At 44.7% G+C, this 17,868-nt stretch overlaps 1 protein-coding gene across 2 annotated transcripts in view; it reads left to right on the top strand.

The window, feature by feature from the left end:
* The window catches only part of rassf2a (Ras association domain family member 2a), a 49,749-nt gene extending 37,315 nt beyond the window's left edge, over nucleotides 1–12,434 (top strand). For both annotated transcript variants that reach the window (XM_063056970.1, XM_063056971.1), the window contains exons 7-11: nucleotides 285–386; nucleotides 1,995–2,046; nucleotides 4,047–4,168; nucleotides 4,816–4,913; nucleotides 7,444–12,434. In XM_063056970.1, the coding sequence (XP_062913040.1) occupies nucleotides 285–386; nucleotides 1,995–2,046; nucleotides 4,047–4,168; nucleotides 4,816–4,913; nucleotides 7,444–7,513 (444 nt within the window). In that variant the 3' untranslated portion in view covers nucleotides 7,514–12,434. The remainder of the gene's footprint in view (nucleotides 1–284; nucleotides 387–1,994; nucleotides 2,047–4,046; nucleotides 4,169–4,815; nucleotides 4,914–7,443) is intronic.
* The last annotated feature ends 5,434 nt before the right edge of the window (nucleotides 12,435–17,868 follow it).

Raw genomic sequence — 17,868 nt, 5'->3', positions numbered from 1 at the left:
GTGGCCACTGAGTATACAGTCTGATTTGAATATTTCTAGCAGTTTATTTCATTTCAGCAGTCCAGCATCCTCAGGTTTTACTTGTCAATGTAAATAGGGTTCTTCTGCATTGCCTTTGGGAAGACTACCTGTTCCCACACAGTTTGTGATATTTCCAGAGACTCATCAGTGACTGGGTGCTTTGTGTAACCGTGGTAACTGATGGTAAGATGGAGATGGGGGCTTTGTGAAGTTTGAGTTCCCTCCTTACCTTTTCCACAAAAAGCTTTAACTTTCTTTTGCAGACGTCTGTCTTCACTCCAGCCTTTGGCTCCGTCACGAACGTGCGAGTAAACAGCACCATGAGCACTCTTCAGGTTCTCAACCTGCTCCTCAACAAGTTTAAGGTAAGCAACTCATGTCCAAAGGAGTTGATGTTGGAGAACGTGTCCCTGGATGTGCATGACATTTCAGTCTGCCCAGTCACTCTGAGTGCACTCGGACAGGAGCTACTCTGGGAAGGCACTTCTCACATCTCTCCACCGCCACTCTTTCTGGTCTCTGTGTGAGATGCATGATGTTACTGCTTGGTAGCTGCTGTAATTGTCTTTCTCACTCCCACTGACCTGACTTGATTGCACTTCCCTCTGCACTGGTAAGTCCTACAACTCCTTTCTGGATTGGCAAGACCCACTCCCCTCATCTTCTGCCTACTCATGAAGGCATTGTTGGCTATAGAACAGCACCTGCCTCAACTCTCCATCAGCTCTAGTCTATTCAGAATGTCACTGTCTGTGTCCATCCCATCTGCTCTCCTAACGCTGCCTGCACCAGTCTCTGCTGGCCATCACTTCTAAAGCCCTTCCCATTTGAAATGCTGATGCATCAGTCAACTAAACATTGTGGTCTGCTGTTCCCTCTCAAGCTCGCTGCCTTTCTTTAAAATCTTTCCCCCAGTCGTGTCTTTGATCTTTCTTCCATTACATTAAATGAACTGTGCAATCATATGGCATGAACACAGGCCCACTGAGTCATTATAGGGACATGACTGTGAGAAGGACAGGACTGGCAACTCAGTGCTCCTGGGTTTCGATTGCTAGAATTACTCAGCAGATTAGATTGCATCTGTGGGGAGGAAATAGAGTCAACGTTCCAGGTCAATGAATTTTCAAACCTCTCTGCTCTCCCTCCAGATTCTAACCCTCACTTATAGCATTTTACTGTGGACAATAAACCTGCTAACCCTCGCATTTGGATCAGTGACAAAATCTTTGGGGCACAGTAGAGTGGAGTGTGAGAAACTTTATCTCGTGTGTGTGTATGTGTGTTAGAGAGAGAGATCTGAAATCGGAGGGCATAGGCTTAAGATGAGGAGAAAGAGCTGGAGGAAATTGTTGTTGAGGGGTGAGGGTGGAAAATTCACTCCAAGGGGAGTTGTAACCTGAAATGTACCATCTGAGAAGGTTCTGGAGGAAGGGACTCTCAGAATATTTAAAGTTTTTACTGTAAGATGAGCACTTAAATCATCAGTGCAGGGAAGGCTGCAGCCTGAATATTGATAAATGGGATGAGTATAGTTAGATACTTGATAGTCAGCATGCATACTTTGGGCCAAATGGCATGTTTCTGTCTGATAACTGTGTGACCTGACATCTTTCTTAAATGGCCTGCCCCTTATATTGAAATTGATCCTCCGGTTCTGGACTTCTAAGCCAGGGAGCCATCTTTCCTTCTCCAGTCTGGTTGGGCCTTTTCTTTCTTGTAAGCTAATTTATAAACTTCAAGTCATCTTTGTTGGTCTTCTAAATTCTGGAGAATTCTGGCTTTGCCTATTCTGTTTCCTGCTGCAAAACCTGCAAGTTGGAAGTCTGAATTGTACTTTTAAGTAAGGAGATGGAAATAGCCCAAGTGCTGTCTTACTAAGTCCCTACACAATGCAAGTCTTTCTGTAAACAAAGGAATGGGTGAAGAGTAACTCTTTCAGTGGAACTAAAGGTTTCTCTATTCTCTTCCAGATTGAAAACAGCTCAGATGAGTTTGCACTTTACATTGTCCACACCAGTGGAGGTGAGTGGTCGTTCAGACTGAACCAGGATCTTGACTTTGCAGCATATAAGTTCATGCCAGTAAACAAGTCCAAAGACAATCAAGTGTAAAATGGATCACAAGAGCAAAGAAAGTAGAAGCAGGAACAAGCCTCTTTGCCCTCACATCTGCTGTGTTCTTTATGTTCATGGCTGCTCCACGCTGGCCACAAGTTCTCTTCTCTACTTTTGTCCCCAAACCCTCTGGTCTCTGGTCTCCTTAAACATTGAAATACCTGGGGTCCAACTCATTAGGCACTGAGAATTCCAAAGATTCATTACCCTCAGAAGAAATTTCTACAAACTGCACAGTTTCAGCCCCTGACTCTGCAGCTGATTTCACAAGTTCAGAGTAAAGCAGGCGGATAACTCTCACCACATTGCCCAGTGGTGCAGCTAGTAAGGCCATTGCCTTGCAGCTCCCAAGACTCTGGTTCAACCCTGACCACAGGTGCTGTCTGTGTAGAGACTGCAAGGTTTTAAATAGTAGCTTTATTTGTCAAATGTTTATTGATTTATTGAGATACTGTTTTTTTTATTAAGTGCAATCATGAACAATAGCCAGATCAGAAATACTGGTAAGTGAACTAGTTCCCAAAGAGAACTCTGATGGGCTAATCAGATGGTTCACTCCTGCTCAGCAATAGAACACAAAAAAACTCATATGTACAATTAAGAAACATTGAAAAATAGTAGAAATACTGGAGCCATGATGAAGTCTGCTGGAGAGAGACATTTATACACATGCTGTCCTCCATAATTCAAAGAGATTGAAGGATATGGTTGCAGGGTGACAAAACGTGACAGGACAAAATGTGGCAGGAGCACTTGGAACTAAAAACTAATCCCTACCGGGAGAACACCGCACCTGTTCTTTCTGCACTGCTCTCCAGCAGTTTAAGGACTAAGTCCTGCCAGAACATAACTCACAAGTGCTCTTGAAAGTCGGGTATTAATCCTACCTGCCAACAACCAAGCATTGCCATCCTGGTCCCCTTCATGATAGCTATGAAGAAGCATATGACTTCCCTCCCAGAGATGATAGGTGTTTGTGCACTCGACTCTTGAAGCCCTTCTGCCCCTTCAAGCCATGCTGCCTAGCAATCTCCTGAACCATGGGACAATTTACAATGACCAATTAACCTACCAACCGGTACATCTTTGGACTGTGGGTGGAAACCCACATGGTCTTGGGGAGAACGTACAAACTCCTTACAGGCAGCGGCAGGAATTGAACCTGGGTCGCCAGAACCATAAAGTGTTGTGCTAACCACTACGCTACCGTGCCTCCCTACATTTCACACTGTTTCAATGTACAACGAAACACAGAATGAAATTCGCCACTTTGCGTCAACGGCCAACAAGGATTGTGCTGGGGGGACAGCCCGCAACTGTCGCCATGCCTCCAGCGCCAACACAGCATGGTTGCTGGCACTGTAAAGCGATCTCACTAACCGCTATGCTGCAGTGCCACCCCCTTCCTGTGACTGCATAGATTTCCCATCAAATGCTCCAATTTCCTCTTTTAACCCAAATACCTACATGTTGGTAGGTGAATTAGCAGCTGAACATTGCTCTAAGTGTGTGGGTGAGTGGTTAATGGAACTGCTGGGTGATTGAAGTGGAATTATGTTAAATGGGTACTTGGTTGGCATGGAGCCAGTCGGCTCTAGGGCCTGCTCCAACGCTGTATGGCCCTGGACATTGTAAGCGCAATGTTTAAGGTCTTGCTGCCACTGAATGCTGGGAGGCTGTTCTCTGTATAAAAGCCGCTCAACCACTTTGTGGTGTATGGCTGAAAGGGGAAACATGATTGGCCTTGCTTTGTAAATCGAATGTATTGTGTTGAGAGCGGAAGGAATGCAAAAAAAATGTACTAATTGTTTTGTAGTTCCAGTATACATTTTCATGAATAGCATAATTTTGAAAAAAAAATCTCAAAGACCCAGTCAGTTTCACAACTCATCTCCACAAATTTTACAGAGAGAACAAAATTGAAGGATTCGGACTACCCTCTCATCACCCGGATTCTTCAGGGACCTTGTGAGGCCATAGCCAAAATCTTTCTCATGGAGAAGGACCTGGGAGAAGAAGTCACTTATGATGTATTTATATATTTTTTTATTATTATTCTACAACTCGGTCAATGAATTTTTCTGCTCAAGTCTCTGAAGTGGGACAAGTACTTGTACCTCAGTGTAAGTCCTGACCTCATTGAGTGAGGCACACAAAATACTGGAGGAACTGCATAGAGTGCACTGTTGGGGGTGGTGATAGAGGTAGCTATATTGGGGACATTTAAGGGACTCTTAAATAAGCACATAGATGAAATTAAAATGGAGGGTTATGTGGGAGGGAAGGTGTGGATTGATCTTTAAATAAATTAAAGGGCAGTGCAACATCACAGGCTGAAGGGAGTCTACTGTCCAATGTTCACAACTCAGCAGGTTCAGGCAGCTTAGGCAACATCTATGAAGGGGCATATACAGTTGACATCATGGGTCGAGACCATTTATCAGGACTTGACCCAAAACCTCAACTGCTTATTTTCCTCCAAAGATTGCCTGACCTGCTGAGTTCCTCCAAAATCTTTGTGCATGTGTTTCTCAAGACCTCCAGCATCTGCAGAATCTCTTCTGTCTCTCGTTAAGGCTGGTTGACTGCATTAGGTAATATTGCCACCAATGTTTTGGAAATATTGCTAATTCATTGCAAGTGGTTTTAGATATTTCCTTTCTCTGTCCTTGTGTAGGTTGCCCAGTACATCAAGTTTGAGATGCCAGTGCTTCAAAGTTTTATTGTAAAGTTGAAAGAAGAGGAAGATCGCGAAGTGAAAAAGTTAACACGCAAGTAAGTTCCTGTAGAAACTTTTGTTTAAAATTACTTTTCTAAGCAATGGAGATGGTGTTCAAGAAACGAATGCTTATTTTGAATGATAATTTCATTCTACGGGTGCTGAAGAATTTGGAGTAGTTGATAATATTTAAAAACTGATAATAGATTGGCTAACATGAGGAAATCTGTAGATGCTGGAAATTCAAGCAACACACGCAAAAAATGCTGGTGAACGCAGCAGGCCAGGCAGCATCTATAGGGAGAGGTACAGTCAACGTTTCGGGCCGGGACCCTTCATCAGGACTAACTGAAAGAAGAGATAGTAAGAGATTGAAAGTGGGAGGGGGAGATCCGAAATGATAGGAGAAGACAGGAGGGGGAGGGAGGGATCTAAGAGCTGGAAAGTTGATTGGCAAAGGGGATACAAGGCTGGAGAATGGAGAGGATCATGGGACAGGAAGCCCAGGGAGAAAGAAAGGGGAGGAGGGTAGCCCAGAGGATGGAGAGCAGGCAAGGAGTTGTAGTGAGAGGGACAGAGAGAGAAAAGGGGGGGGGGGGTGGAATAAATAAATAAATAAGGGATGGGGTGCGAAGGGGAGGAGGGGCATTAACGGACGTTAGAGAAGTCAGTGTTCATGCCATCAGGTTGGAGTCTACCCAGACGGAATATAAGGTGTTGTTCCTCCAACCTGAGCGTGGCTTCATCTTGACAGTAGATGAGGCCGTGGATAGACATATGGGAAATGGATGTGGAATTAAAATGTGTGGCCACTGGGAGATCCTGCTTTCTCTGGTGGACAGAGCGTAGGTGTTCAGTGAAACGGTCTTCCAGCCTGTGTCGGGTCTCGCCAATATATAGAAGGCCGCAACGGGAGCACCGGACGCAGTATATCACCCCAGCCGACTCACAGGTGAAGTGTCGCCTCACCTGGAAGGACTGTCTGGGGCCCTGAATGGTGGTGAGGGAGGAAGTGTAATTGGTTAAATGTTATAAAGTTGTAAGCACCACCAGTGTGGCATATTGACACAGAAAATATTATACGTGAAATTAAAACAAAGGATTAGTGAAAGAAGGCTGGTTTGAACTGCATGTTGAGATTCACCGAATAATTTTAGGGGATAGGTAGTGGGAGGCACAGTGAGAAGAGCTGCTGCCTCAATTCTGCCCTCCAGTGCTGTCTGTGTGGAGTTTGCATGTTCTCCCTGTGACCAACTGGGTTGTGCTTGACTTCTCTCTTTTTCCATAGGTTGGTTAGTTTATAGCCCTAGTGTGTAGACCAATCACGTAATCTGGGAAGAGTTGATGGGAAAGTTGGGAGAAAAAAATGGAACTATTTTAAGATTTGTGTAACTGGGTGCTTAAGTTTGATATGGACTCATTGAGCCAAAAGGGCTATATTCACAGAGAACGATGCCATGAATCTTGCAAGTTATGGATTTTGGGCAACGTTTGTTTCACTGGGCTGGGGACAGTTCTTTCCTCACCAGCTCGAAGAGTTTGATGTTGATGCAGGAGAAGGCCATATGTTCCCTGAAGTCTGCTCCACCATTCTCCTATCTGCCATGTTTCCTAAATATTAAAGATGGACATTCTTGCTTTTGTAAGCTATGACACACTTATGAACCCAGAAACCCATATGTCTTTTTGTACAGCCTCATCAGTTATCTGGTTGTCTTCACATATCAGTCCATAGTGGTTGATGACAAGCTGATAATGTTGACTTCTGAAGAAATTAAATGAGGCAAGAACTCAAATCCAAACTGTGCATATTTGTGCAATTAACTAAATCTGCAATGTAAGAAGCAGATGTGGGTCACATTTGATTACCAGATTGTTGGCATCTTTAAAAAAAAAAATCCATCTGTTTCAGGGAAGGAAATCAGCTGTGTTTGCCTGGTCTGGTCTCTGTGCAGCTCCAGAACCACTGTGATTTGGTTGAGTGAAATGGCCTAGCATATCCCCCAATTCAATGGAATTGTGATGGTTGATAAGCACCATCTATCTGTCATTTAAACCTTGTGAATAAGTTGATAGTCCCTAGGTTTGTGCATCCTGATCTGCCATTTAGTTTGCATTCATTTAAGGTGGGAGAAGAAATATATATGTCCTCAGAATGGAAAATCGGTAAGGTTTAAGGAAAGACTAAAAAAGGAGATGGGTTTTTGGAAGAGGAGATGCTGGCAAGAAAATTAATTGAAGTGTATAACATTTAAGGATCTTAGAGTTAATGACCGATTATTTCCCTTAGCGGTGGGGTCAAAATCCGAAAGTCTGAGATTTGAAGCAATTGGTAGAAGGAAAGTGAGAATTCTATTTTTCACCCACACAGGATGGGTGGTAAGAGTCAGGAGCTCCCTAAAAAGGTGGGTAGAGATATAAATCCTTTTCACAGAAAACAATCCAAATAGTTGTGGTGTTTGGGTCTACGGCTCCAGAGTCATGAGTTTTCAGTTAAACATTCCTCCTATACAAGAGTCTTTCTTTTCCCCCCCAACACTGGTCTTTGAGTAAAATGGAGACTTAAGATGATACTTTTCTTCACAGATACTCAGTGATGCGTGCCATTATCGAGACGCGTGTACAGGAGCTGACAGAGTCCTGGGCACAGATGTGAGATTCGTTCCATTTGATGGAGTGACTGCTCTAAGATAGCTTTGGGCAGATGTTTGTTGCTGTTGGCACCTGAATGATCATGCAGAGGCAACGCTTTCCTGTACTTGCCCTTGAGTAACGTGTCCCTGCACCATTCCGAATTGCTCTTGCTACAAATACGTTGAAGGTTCCCGAATGACATTGCTAATCATCCTGGATTGCCTTGGAGTCTCCTTCAGTTGGATCAAGCTACAAGACTCTTCTGTGAGTGAGACCCAGGAAAGCAACAAAACTAATCATGGACATTTTTTTATGAGAACATTTTTTCCCCCATTTTCTTTTAACACTTTTTATTAAGCTAAGAAGCGTAGAAGTTGTGGGCTGTTGAGAAAAGACTGAAACAAATTAAGTCTTGATTTGAAGTTGCTCTTGGTGTGTAGGGAGCTAGGAGGATGGACGTATTGAGTAATGTGCTGGACAATTCAAAGTCTTCACCTCCATTGTGATGGAACATCCAGTGACACATCCCAGTCACTGGGAACTCTGAAACTTCCCAGATTCCACCTCTGTGGAATGCAGTTGCTGATTGACTTGTGGTGAATTGTGGAAGACGAGATGCCTGCAGTTCCCTGGAGCACAGACAATTGTGGCTCACACGTGAGCAGCGTTTTATTGAAACAGGAATGCAAGGCGTTTTATTGAAACAGAAGCACACTAAGGATTGAGGAATCCTTTACAGCAACAGCACATGCGGTCATGACATGATGCTCTTGGCTTTGCCTTGGAGCTTGTAAGTCTGACTGTTGGTGAAAGGTTTAGCTGGCCTCTCAGTCCTTCCCACTCTCTTCATTCCTAGGACTCCCTGTTGTCCAGTTGACCTTTGTTCAGGTCATGGAATCTTCCCAGACTAGATAGCAGATGATGCTGCTAGATGGAAGAACACTGCTCTTGGGAAGATGTAAAAGATTGGATGGTATGGTTGTGAACATAGAACATAGAAAATTACAGCACAGTACAGGCCATTTGGCCCACAATGTTGTGCTGACATTTACCCTATTCTAAGATCAATCTAACCTTTCTCTTTTGCATAACCCTCCCTTTTTTTTCTATCATTCATGTGCCTATCTGAGTTTCTTAAATGCCCCTAATGTATTTGCCTCTACCACCATCACTGGCAGGGCATCCATACACCCACCACTCTTTGTAAGGAACTCTGACGTTCCCCTGCAACCCACAGATACTTCCCTCTAATCACCTTAAAATTATGCTCTCATTCTCCTTCACTCCAAAGAGAAAAGTTCTAGCTCACGTCACCCAACTTCATAAGACACGCCCTCTCAATCAGCAGCATGCTGGTAAATCTCCTCTGCACCCTCTCTAAAGCTTCCACTTCCCTCATATAATGAGGTCACTAGAACTGAACATAATACTCCAAGTGTGGTCTCACCAGGTTGCAACATAAATATTACCCTGTGGTTTTTGAAACTCAGTCCCCTGATTCATGAAGGCCAACATACAACACACCTTCTTAACACCGTTATCAACTTGCATGGCACCTTAGAGGAATCTATTATGGATGTGGATCACTCTACACTGTTAAGAATCCTGCCATTAACTCTATATTCTGCCTTTCAATATTACCTTGCAAAATTAATAACTTCACACTTTTCTGGGGTGAACTCCATCTGCCACTTTTCAGGCCAGCTCTGCATCCTGTCTATGTCCCATTGCACGCTACCGCAACCCTCCACACCATACACAGCTTCGCCAAAGGTGTTCTCTTGCATCCTGAGATCAGTGCTTATCCCTCACTCAAGGTCACCAACATGGATTTCAATGCACTTGAGTAAAGTTTGTTTCTGTATTCCCTGCACTACTTCACTGTATACAACTGGCTAGTCATTGCTCAAGGTTGTGGCAGATACCAATCTCCTATACCCTGTTGAAACCACCTGGGGGTCCCAACAACCTGTTGGCCACAGTTGATCCACTGTAGCAAGCAACAGTGCAGTCTTCGCCATTGCACGTAGATTTCCCCAAAGACAGGCTGGCTGCTGAAGATTGCTTCCCACGTTTACCCAGCACACTTTCTACAGCATCAGAGGGCACAGCCTCAGAACACAAAGATATCCCTTCGAACAGATGAGGTAGACTTTCTTCAGCCAGAGGGTGGTGAATTCATTCCCACCGACAGCCGTGGGAACCAAATCGTTGGGTATATTTAAAGCAGAGGTTGATGGGTTCTTTTTAAGTACGGGTATCAAAGGTTATGGGGAGAAGGCAGGAGAATGGGGTTTTAAAAAAAAAATCAGACAGGATCTAATCGTTAGATCCTGGCTGATTTTTACCCCTCTCATCCCCATTGAATTTGGATGTCAAAGCACACTTGATTGGCCAAATGCATCAATTCTGCTCCTCTGTCTTATGGTTTTATGGTCTAAGATCACGGGGCTAGAAGACCTGTCATGTACTATTGGCAGGGATTGGTTTAGATGAAATTCTTGGGTAAAAGTTTACAGGCAAACCCAACACTGTTCTGGGAAACTCTGATTCAACCTTCTGTAGTTAAGATGCAGTTGTGCAGGGCTTAGATGGCAATCACACAGTGACTGTCACATTTATAAAACTAGCAACATGAATATTCGAGGAAGAAAGCCAACAGAAAGGTTGAAGGCCACTTCTGTGTGTGTGTAGCAGGAGCTGCTCTGTAACTGGGCTGGAGAAGTGGTAACCTGATTCTCCAACTCTGACGGTGCTTGGTCATCTTGCGTGGGTCGTTTCAAGGACTTCATTGCACAGTGCCCAACACACCACCGCCTCCATGGACATTATGTCCTCTTGGCTGCAACGCACAAGATGCTATCCCATTACCCAACTACTTCTCAAGAGCATATCTGGCCCAACTTGTTGGGGATTGCAGCTCACTGGCAGGCTTTCATGGAGCCAAGTTCATGTTTAAACTTCTAGACTTTCCTCCCATGTGCACGTTATGATAAAGAAGAGAGCTGGTGAAACCAAATGCACGCACAGTTTTGCGTGTCACATATTAGAACACCTGCTTCCTTGACTTAAGCTCCTCAGTGTTCGCACACAGTAACCCTTCAACATGCTGAAGATTTTTTTGTCCCCTGGCTTGTTTCTCACACCGGCCATGTTTGAAGCACTACTTGTTGCACGAGAGGAATCTTCAGGTGACAGGATCATGTGGAGCTTTCATCTTCTCTTGAGTTCCTGGGTGAACCTGGAGCGCTGCTTGCTCCCGTGAGAAAGTTGGCTGCCATCAATGTTGCCTATCTATAGGTATCGCACCTTGTCACAGTAGACTGGAGGGAAATGGGTATTTTCCTTGACGTGATGTGTTAATGTAAACAGCTCTGTGTGAAAGTGACTAATTGCCTTCCCTTCCAGAACAATCTACCAGTGTATCAACGATTACTGACATGGACTTGTCCACACTACTTCCAAACGGCTTCCAGGAAAGACCACAACCCCCTCCTGGGATGAGTTCTTCCACCAGAACTCAACGCCCTGATGGTTTTGGTGTCTTTAATCCTTTTAACAAAACCCCTTTTGTACATAAGTCTTTTGATCACATTGCGACGAGGTCTAAAATAGCTACCTGAGAAAATCTTCCTTCTGCTGTCCAGTGTAGTGCATACTCCTTGGTTACCACATAGTCATATTATTAAAGATGCAGGGGTGCAATAAACGGACGACATTGCCACTGGCACGTAGTACAGTGTGTAATAGAAATAACCTACATTTTGGTTAAGAATTTGAACATTAAGATTTTAACCACTGGCTATCTCATTTATGTAGAAAGCACACAATGTCTCATTCAGAAAATAATTGCACTTTTGATGTATGTAATACAATTTTGGAGATAAAATTTGGTTATATACTTGCCTTTTTTCAGGTTCTCCAGTTTTAAACTGGCTTGGAAATCAAGACCAGTTTAACAGGCAGTAAGTTTTCTTTCTTGCTGTCTGTTATGCTGCTGGCGTTTAGGGCAGCAATGAAAGTCCTCCATCACTGTATAGGAGAATTCTTCATTGCTATTTTGTAGCAATTGTTTTATTTTTGACGAGTCAGGGTCATTAGCCCTGAGGTTAACCCCCGAGCCTAGAGGACCGGTGGTCTGGCCTCTACTCTTTGATCTGTTTGGCATGGGTGACGCGAACAAGAGCCAAAGCACAAGGCCCTGACTCCAGCCAGTGTTGCTCTCCAGGTCATTGAAGCATGCACGCCTCCAAACACTATGACGAGACTGTGGTCCTCTTGGAGGAAGATGGTTTTCACTTGTTGCAAATCATGTTTTTTTGCGTTGGAAGGGTGTATTTTGCAAGGTATATTTAGAGTTTTTTTAAAAAATATTTGTTAACAAGGCAGTAAGTTTCTGCAGAATGTGATTGTGGTATATATGGTACATGGTGTAATCAGGGTATGGACTAGCAGGACAAATACTGTTTTTTTAAAAGAAGTGTTGTCCTTGATCCTGACAGGCACAAATGTTAATGGCCTAAGTGTTTCCTGAGATGAAGGGAGTCTGTGTCACTGGATCAGAATGTGGAAAAAGCGATCAAGCTCAGGCTCTAGTTGGATGTGAAGCCTGCAAGTTCCCAGCAGCCCTTGCTGAGTTCACTGCAGTTGCTCTTACTTCAGTCTGCTACCTTTCCAAGGACACTGCCACTGGCTGTCCTCCTGGTCATGGGCTGCACTCCTTGCCTGAAGTAGGGTCATTGTGAATCTTGCGTGAACAATTCATCGCCCTGATATTCTGGTCTCAGTGCTAACACATTCCCGGTCATCAATTCTACCTACGCTGAAAACAAGTGTAAATAGAAAAGTCTATATTTTTCTGTCGTTGCCGTTTCACACACACTTCAGTAGCTGAAACCTGTTAGCTATTTTTAAAAGAATGCAGTTGAATAAAATCTTCATAAATTAACAACAATGTGACTGGCGTGATGGAGTGTAGTTTGTTTGGGAGCTCACCCAGTGCTTTCGCACTGTTTTGCTTTGTTTAATATTTTTGAAATTCCTTCATCTAACAGACAAGTTAAACAAAGGGACAAAGCACAAAATGCTGGAGGAACGCAGCAGGTCGGGCAGCATCCATGCAAATGGAGAGTCGATGTTTTGGGCCGAGGCCCTCCTTCAGGACTGGAAAGAAGAAGACACCAGAATAAAAAAAGGTTGGGGGGGGGGAGGGGAAGGAGAGCTAGAAGGTGATAAGTGAACCCAAGCACATGGAAAGGTAAAGGGCTGGAGAGGAAGGAATCTGATAGCAGAGGGGAGTGGGCTACAGGAGAAAGGGAAGGAGGAGGGGCATCAGGGAGAACTGAGAAGAGGCAAGAAGCCAGACTGTGGAATAGAAGAGGGGAATGGTAGGGATATTTTTAACTGGAAGGAGAAATTGATATACATACCATCAGGTTGGAGGCTACTCTGATGGAATATAAGGTGTTGCTCCTCCCCCCTAAAGGTGATTTCATTGTGGCACAGGAGAAAGCCATGGACTGACTTGTCAGAATGGGAAATGAAATTAAAACCTTTTGCCACCTGTGGATGGTGCGGAGGTGCTCGTTGAAGTCGTTCCCCCAGTTCACAAAGGGTCTCACCGATGTAGAGGAGGTGCAACAGAAGCACCAGACACGATAGATGAACCCAGCAGATTCACAGGTTAAATGGTGCCTCATCTGGAAGGACCACTTGGGGCTCTGAATGGAGATGAGGCAAGAGGTGAATGGGAAGGTGTAGCACTTTTGCAGCTTACTGGGATAAGTGCTGGAGGAAGATTAGTGGGGAGAGACAAATAGACAAAGGAATCCTGGAAGGAGCGATCCCTGTGGAAAGCTGAGGGGTGGGGGGTGTTTAATGGTGGGATCCCTTTGAAGATGGTGAAAGTTGTGGAGGATAACGTGTTGGATGCAGAGGCTCCGGATGGTAGGTAAGGACAAGAGGAACCCTATCACTGTTAAGGCAGGGGGAAGATGGGGTGAGTGCGGATGTTCAGGAAATGGAGGAGATGCGGGTGAGGGCAGCATCAATGGTGGAGGAAGGCAAACCCCATTCTTTGAAGAAGGAGGCCTGGAAAGGAAAGGCTCATTCTGAGCAATGAGAAAACAAGGTTTTGGAGGGAAGTGAGTGAATAAAGACCAGAACAGTACAGCACACAAGCAGGCTCTTCTGCCCACAAAAGTTTGTGCTGACCATGGTGGCAACTTAAATGATAGTGCCTGGATATGGCCTATATCCCTCCATGCCCTGCCTATTCGCTTCTGTCCCAATGCCTCTTAAACTTGGTTTAGATTCTGATTTATTTGTCACATGTGCATCGAAACATACAGTGAACTACGTCATTTGTGTTACCAACCAATTCATCCAAGGGCGTGCCGGGGGCAGCCTGCAAGTGGATTCTGGTGCCAATATTCCACGCACCACAGTGCTTGCCAGAAAAACACAGAACACAACAGAATATAACATAACATAACAAGCAACAACAGTGAAACAAGCCCCATTCCTCTTCCTCATCCACCTACTGTCCTCTAATCCCAGGACAGGCCATCTTCGGCCTCCAGTGGAATTGTGGATTCACCATTGTTATTGTATTTTCTTCCACTAATTCCCTATCAGTGTTTTCTGAGCACCTCCCACTCTATTTTTTTAAAAAAACCTTTACATTGTAAATTTCCATCAAACTTTTCCCCTCTCACCATATAGCTTCTAGTAGTTGATTAGATCCAACTTTATTGTCATTGTGCCGAGTACAGATACAAAGCCAATGAAATGCAATTAGCATCTGACCAGAAGTGCAAAAGAATAGTATTATTTACAAAATAACTGCGAATAAAAAGTAAGTGCTACAGCACACAAATATAAAAGTACTGAGACAGTACAATATGGGTGCAATATTGCTTAGCGCTGTGATGAGAGGTTCTGCAGTGTCACAGCCTCAGGGAAGAAGCTCTTCCTGTGCCTGCTGGTGCGGGAGCGGAGGCTCCTGTAGTGCCTACCGGATGGGAGGAGAGTAAAAAGTCCATGGTTAGGGTGCAATGCATCCTTGATAATGCTTTTCACCCTGCCCAGGCAGCGTTTATGGTAGATGTTCTCAATGGTGAGCAATTGGGTGCTGATAATCCGCTGGGCAGGTTTTACCACCTGCTGGAGTGTTTTGCGGTCTGATACGGGACAATTGCCATACCACACTGAGATGGAGTTGGTGAGTATGCTCTCAATGGTACAGCAGTAAAAGTCCGTTAGTATCCTGGGACAGAGGTGAGCTTTCTTGATGCTCTGCAGGAAATAAAGGTGCTGTTGCACCTTTTTGATCAGGATGGAGGAGTTCAGGGACCAGGTGAGATCCTCGGAAATGTGGACACCAAGGAATTTGAAGCTTGATACACGCTCCACTACAGCTCTGTTGATGTAGATGAGGACATGAGTGTGGGTCCTGGCATGCCTGAAGTCCACAATAATCTCCTTGTTCTTCTGTCACCCTTGACATTTCAACCCTGGGAAAAGCTATAGCTATCTACCTTGTCTACATTTCTAATAATTTTGTATATGTCTGAAAGATTGCCCCTCGGCCTCTGACATTCCTAAGAAAACAACCTACCCTGCTAGCACACCTTCCTTAGAAATGGACCCAATGGTGCAAAAATCTATTTTTTCCCTTCCCACACCATCCCTTGAGCTATGTATTAATCAGACCTATCTATCTATTCCTATATGCACAAGCAGCTGACACCAGAGGTATTCCAGGGATTACAGCCTCAGAGGACTTGCTCTTTAATTACTACCTAACTGAGCAGCTTCATGTTGTTGGACTCTATCCTTCTGTCTATCAATGTTGTTGGTAAGGACAAGCCACAATCACCCTTCAGAATGCTCTACAGCTATTCATCCCTAAACCCGACACCAGAGAGACAACATGCCATCTGAGAATCACGCCACAAAAACAATGATTTTTATTGGCTCCTCTCGTCTTTTCCTTCTCCCACCACCAGAAGCAAAGACAACTGCGTTGCTACAAGCATGGCTGCTGCTGTGGCTCACTGGGAGAGCCTCTCCCAACAGTTTGCAACGTGGTACAGGTCCTCCCTGGGTTGTGGTGGAGGCCCTGCTCAAGCGGGCATTTGGGACACAGACGGGGGCAGCTTTGACAACTGTCAAGGGGCTGCAGACACCTTCTGCCCGGTGGGAATGTAGTACTTCTTCCTGCCTTCTCCCCATGCCTGAGGCACAACATTTGGAATCTGGGAGGAACTGAGCAGATTTAGAAGTGCCGAGAAGTCTCACTCACTCACCAAGTCCGTGAGGTTGTCTGGCGGCTGCTTGATCTCCCGTAACAGCTGGTTCTGTTCATTTCTAGCTTAATACAGTTTGGATTACGAACAGTTCTTGGGGATGGAAACTGGGGGCTGGCTGTATTGGAACCTCCTTCCCTTTACTCCATGGTCAATTGTCATCTCCAGTCAGATTCCGTCTTCAGTATTTGTCTCCTTTACCTATCGCTTCCCAGCTTCTCACATCATTCCCACTTTCCCACCCCCTCTGTCCCATCTTCCTACCTCCTCCCTCTCGCTATCACCTGTCATCTCATGCTCTTTCTCCTCGTCCTCCTTCTGTTCTGGCTCCATCGTCTTTTGTTCCAGTCCTGCTGAAGGGTCTGGGCTCGAAACGTTGACAGTTTATTCCCCTCCATAGATGCAGCCTGGCCCGCTGAGTTCTTACAGCATTCTGCGTGTGTTGCCTGTATCCAGGGGACTACCTCAGTCTCTACCTGCACGTACTGCTCCCCCTAGTGGTGAATGATTGCTTCGCTGTCGCTAGTCGTGGTAGACAGCATGACCAGCTCACTTACTATACTATCCAAGATGTCCTTAGCATCGAGGATACCAAAGTAGTCGTCACAACAGAAGCTTCTCCTATTTCCCACGTATAGTGTTCATTAAGAGTGACTCTATATAAGAATGAGTCTTGCTGAAGGGTCTCGGCCCGAAATGTCAGCTGTACTCTTTTCCATTGATGCTGCCTCCAGCGTTTTGTGTGTGTTACTTGGATTTCCAGCATCCGCAGATTACATAAGCAATTTGCAATTAGCTGCAAGCGGCTGCCACTCTGCTGTCACCATGTGGTCTATAATGCTACAACAGTTGGATTCTCTGAGAACCAGGTTCTAGTTGACCATTTTAAAATCGCAGCGTGAACTTCAGATTACATCCAAACTAATGGGCTTGCTATGAAACTCACAAGAAAGCTACACCCAGGACATGCTCTTTTCCCGAAAGAAGGCGGGGGGGGGGGGCCTCAAGATTCACACCACCAGGTTCAGAAAGAGTTACTACCTGAAATGTTCCCACAGCCTATGGAACACACATAAAAGTTGCTGGTGAACGCAGCAGGCCAGGCAGCATCTCTAGGAAGAGATGCAGTCGACGTTTCAGGCCGAGACCCTTCTGAAACGTCGACTGCTCCTCTTCCTAGAGATGCTGCCTGGCCTGCTGCGTTCACCAGCAACTTTTATGTGTGTTGCTTGAATTTCCAGCATCTGCAGAATTCCTGTTGTCCACAGCCTATGGAGTTGCTTTCAAGGACTATTCATTTCATGTTCTCGATATTTATTTTTTTGTTTGTTTAATTCTTTATTTATTGTATTTGCACAGTTGTTATCATTTATACAGTGGTTGTACTGCCAGTTGGTACTGTCTTTCATTGACTCCATTACAGGTTTGGATTTATTGAGTATGACCGCAAGAAAATGAATCTAGGGATTGTATATAGTGACGTACATTTACTTTGATAGTAAATTTACTTTGAACTTTGAGGGAAAGGAGATAAAGGGAAGAAGAAATTCATTTGGTGAGAGCAACAAACCAGTTCACCTTCAAAACCATTCCAGTATCTCTTCCCACTGCTGTAACCCACAGCTTTAGAAAAGTAATATTAATACTCTTCTAGCTGTTGCTCTTCAGATCATTTCACCATTTGAGATATTGCCTTGGATACAAGCTCTGAAAGTACTTTTTCTAAATCGCTCTAGCCATTTGACTAGCAGAATCAATGGTTCTGATACAGAGAGAGAATGGGGCAGATGTTGGAAAATTAAACTAAACACAGAAAACAACACACATAAAAAATGCTGGTGAATGCAGCAGGCCAGGCAGCATCTCTAGGAAGAGGTACAGCTGACGTTTCGGGCCAAGACCCTTCGTCAGGACTAACTGAAAGAAGAGATAGTAAGAGATTTGGGAGGGGGAGGGGGAGGGGGAGATCCGAAATGATAGGAGAAGACAGGAGGGGGAGGGATGGAGCTAAGAGCTGGAAAGTTGATAGGCAAAAGGGACACACATCAAAGTTGCTGGTGAACGCAGC

This window comes from Mobula hypostoma, chromosome 8 (genome assembly GCF_963921235.1).
Source record: "Mobula hypostoma chromosome 8, sMobHyp1.1, whole genome shotgun sequence".
NCBI classification, from domain to species: domain Eukaryota; kingdom Metazoa; phylum Chordata; class Chondrichthyes; order Myliobatiformes; family Myliobatidae; genus Mobula; species Mobula hypostoma.
Note: the sequence above shows the minus strand (reverse complement) of the source record. Positions and strands in the feature narration are given on the sequence as shown.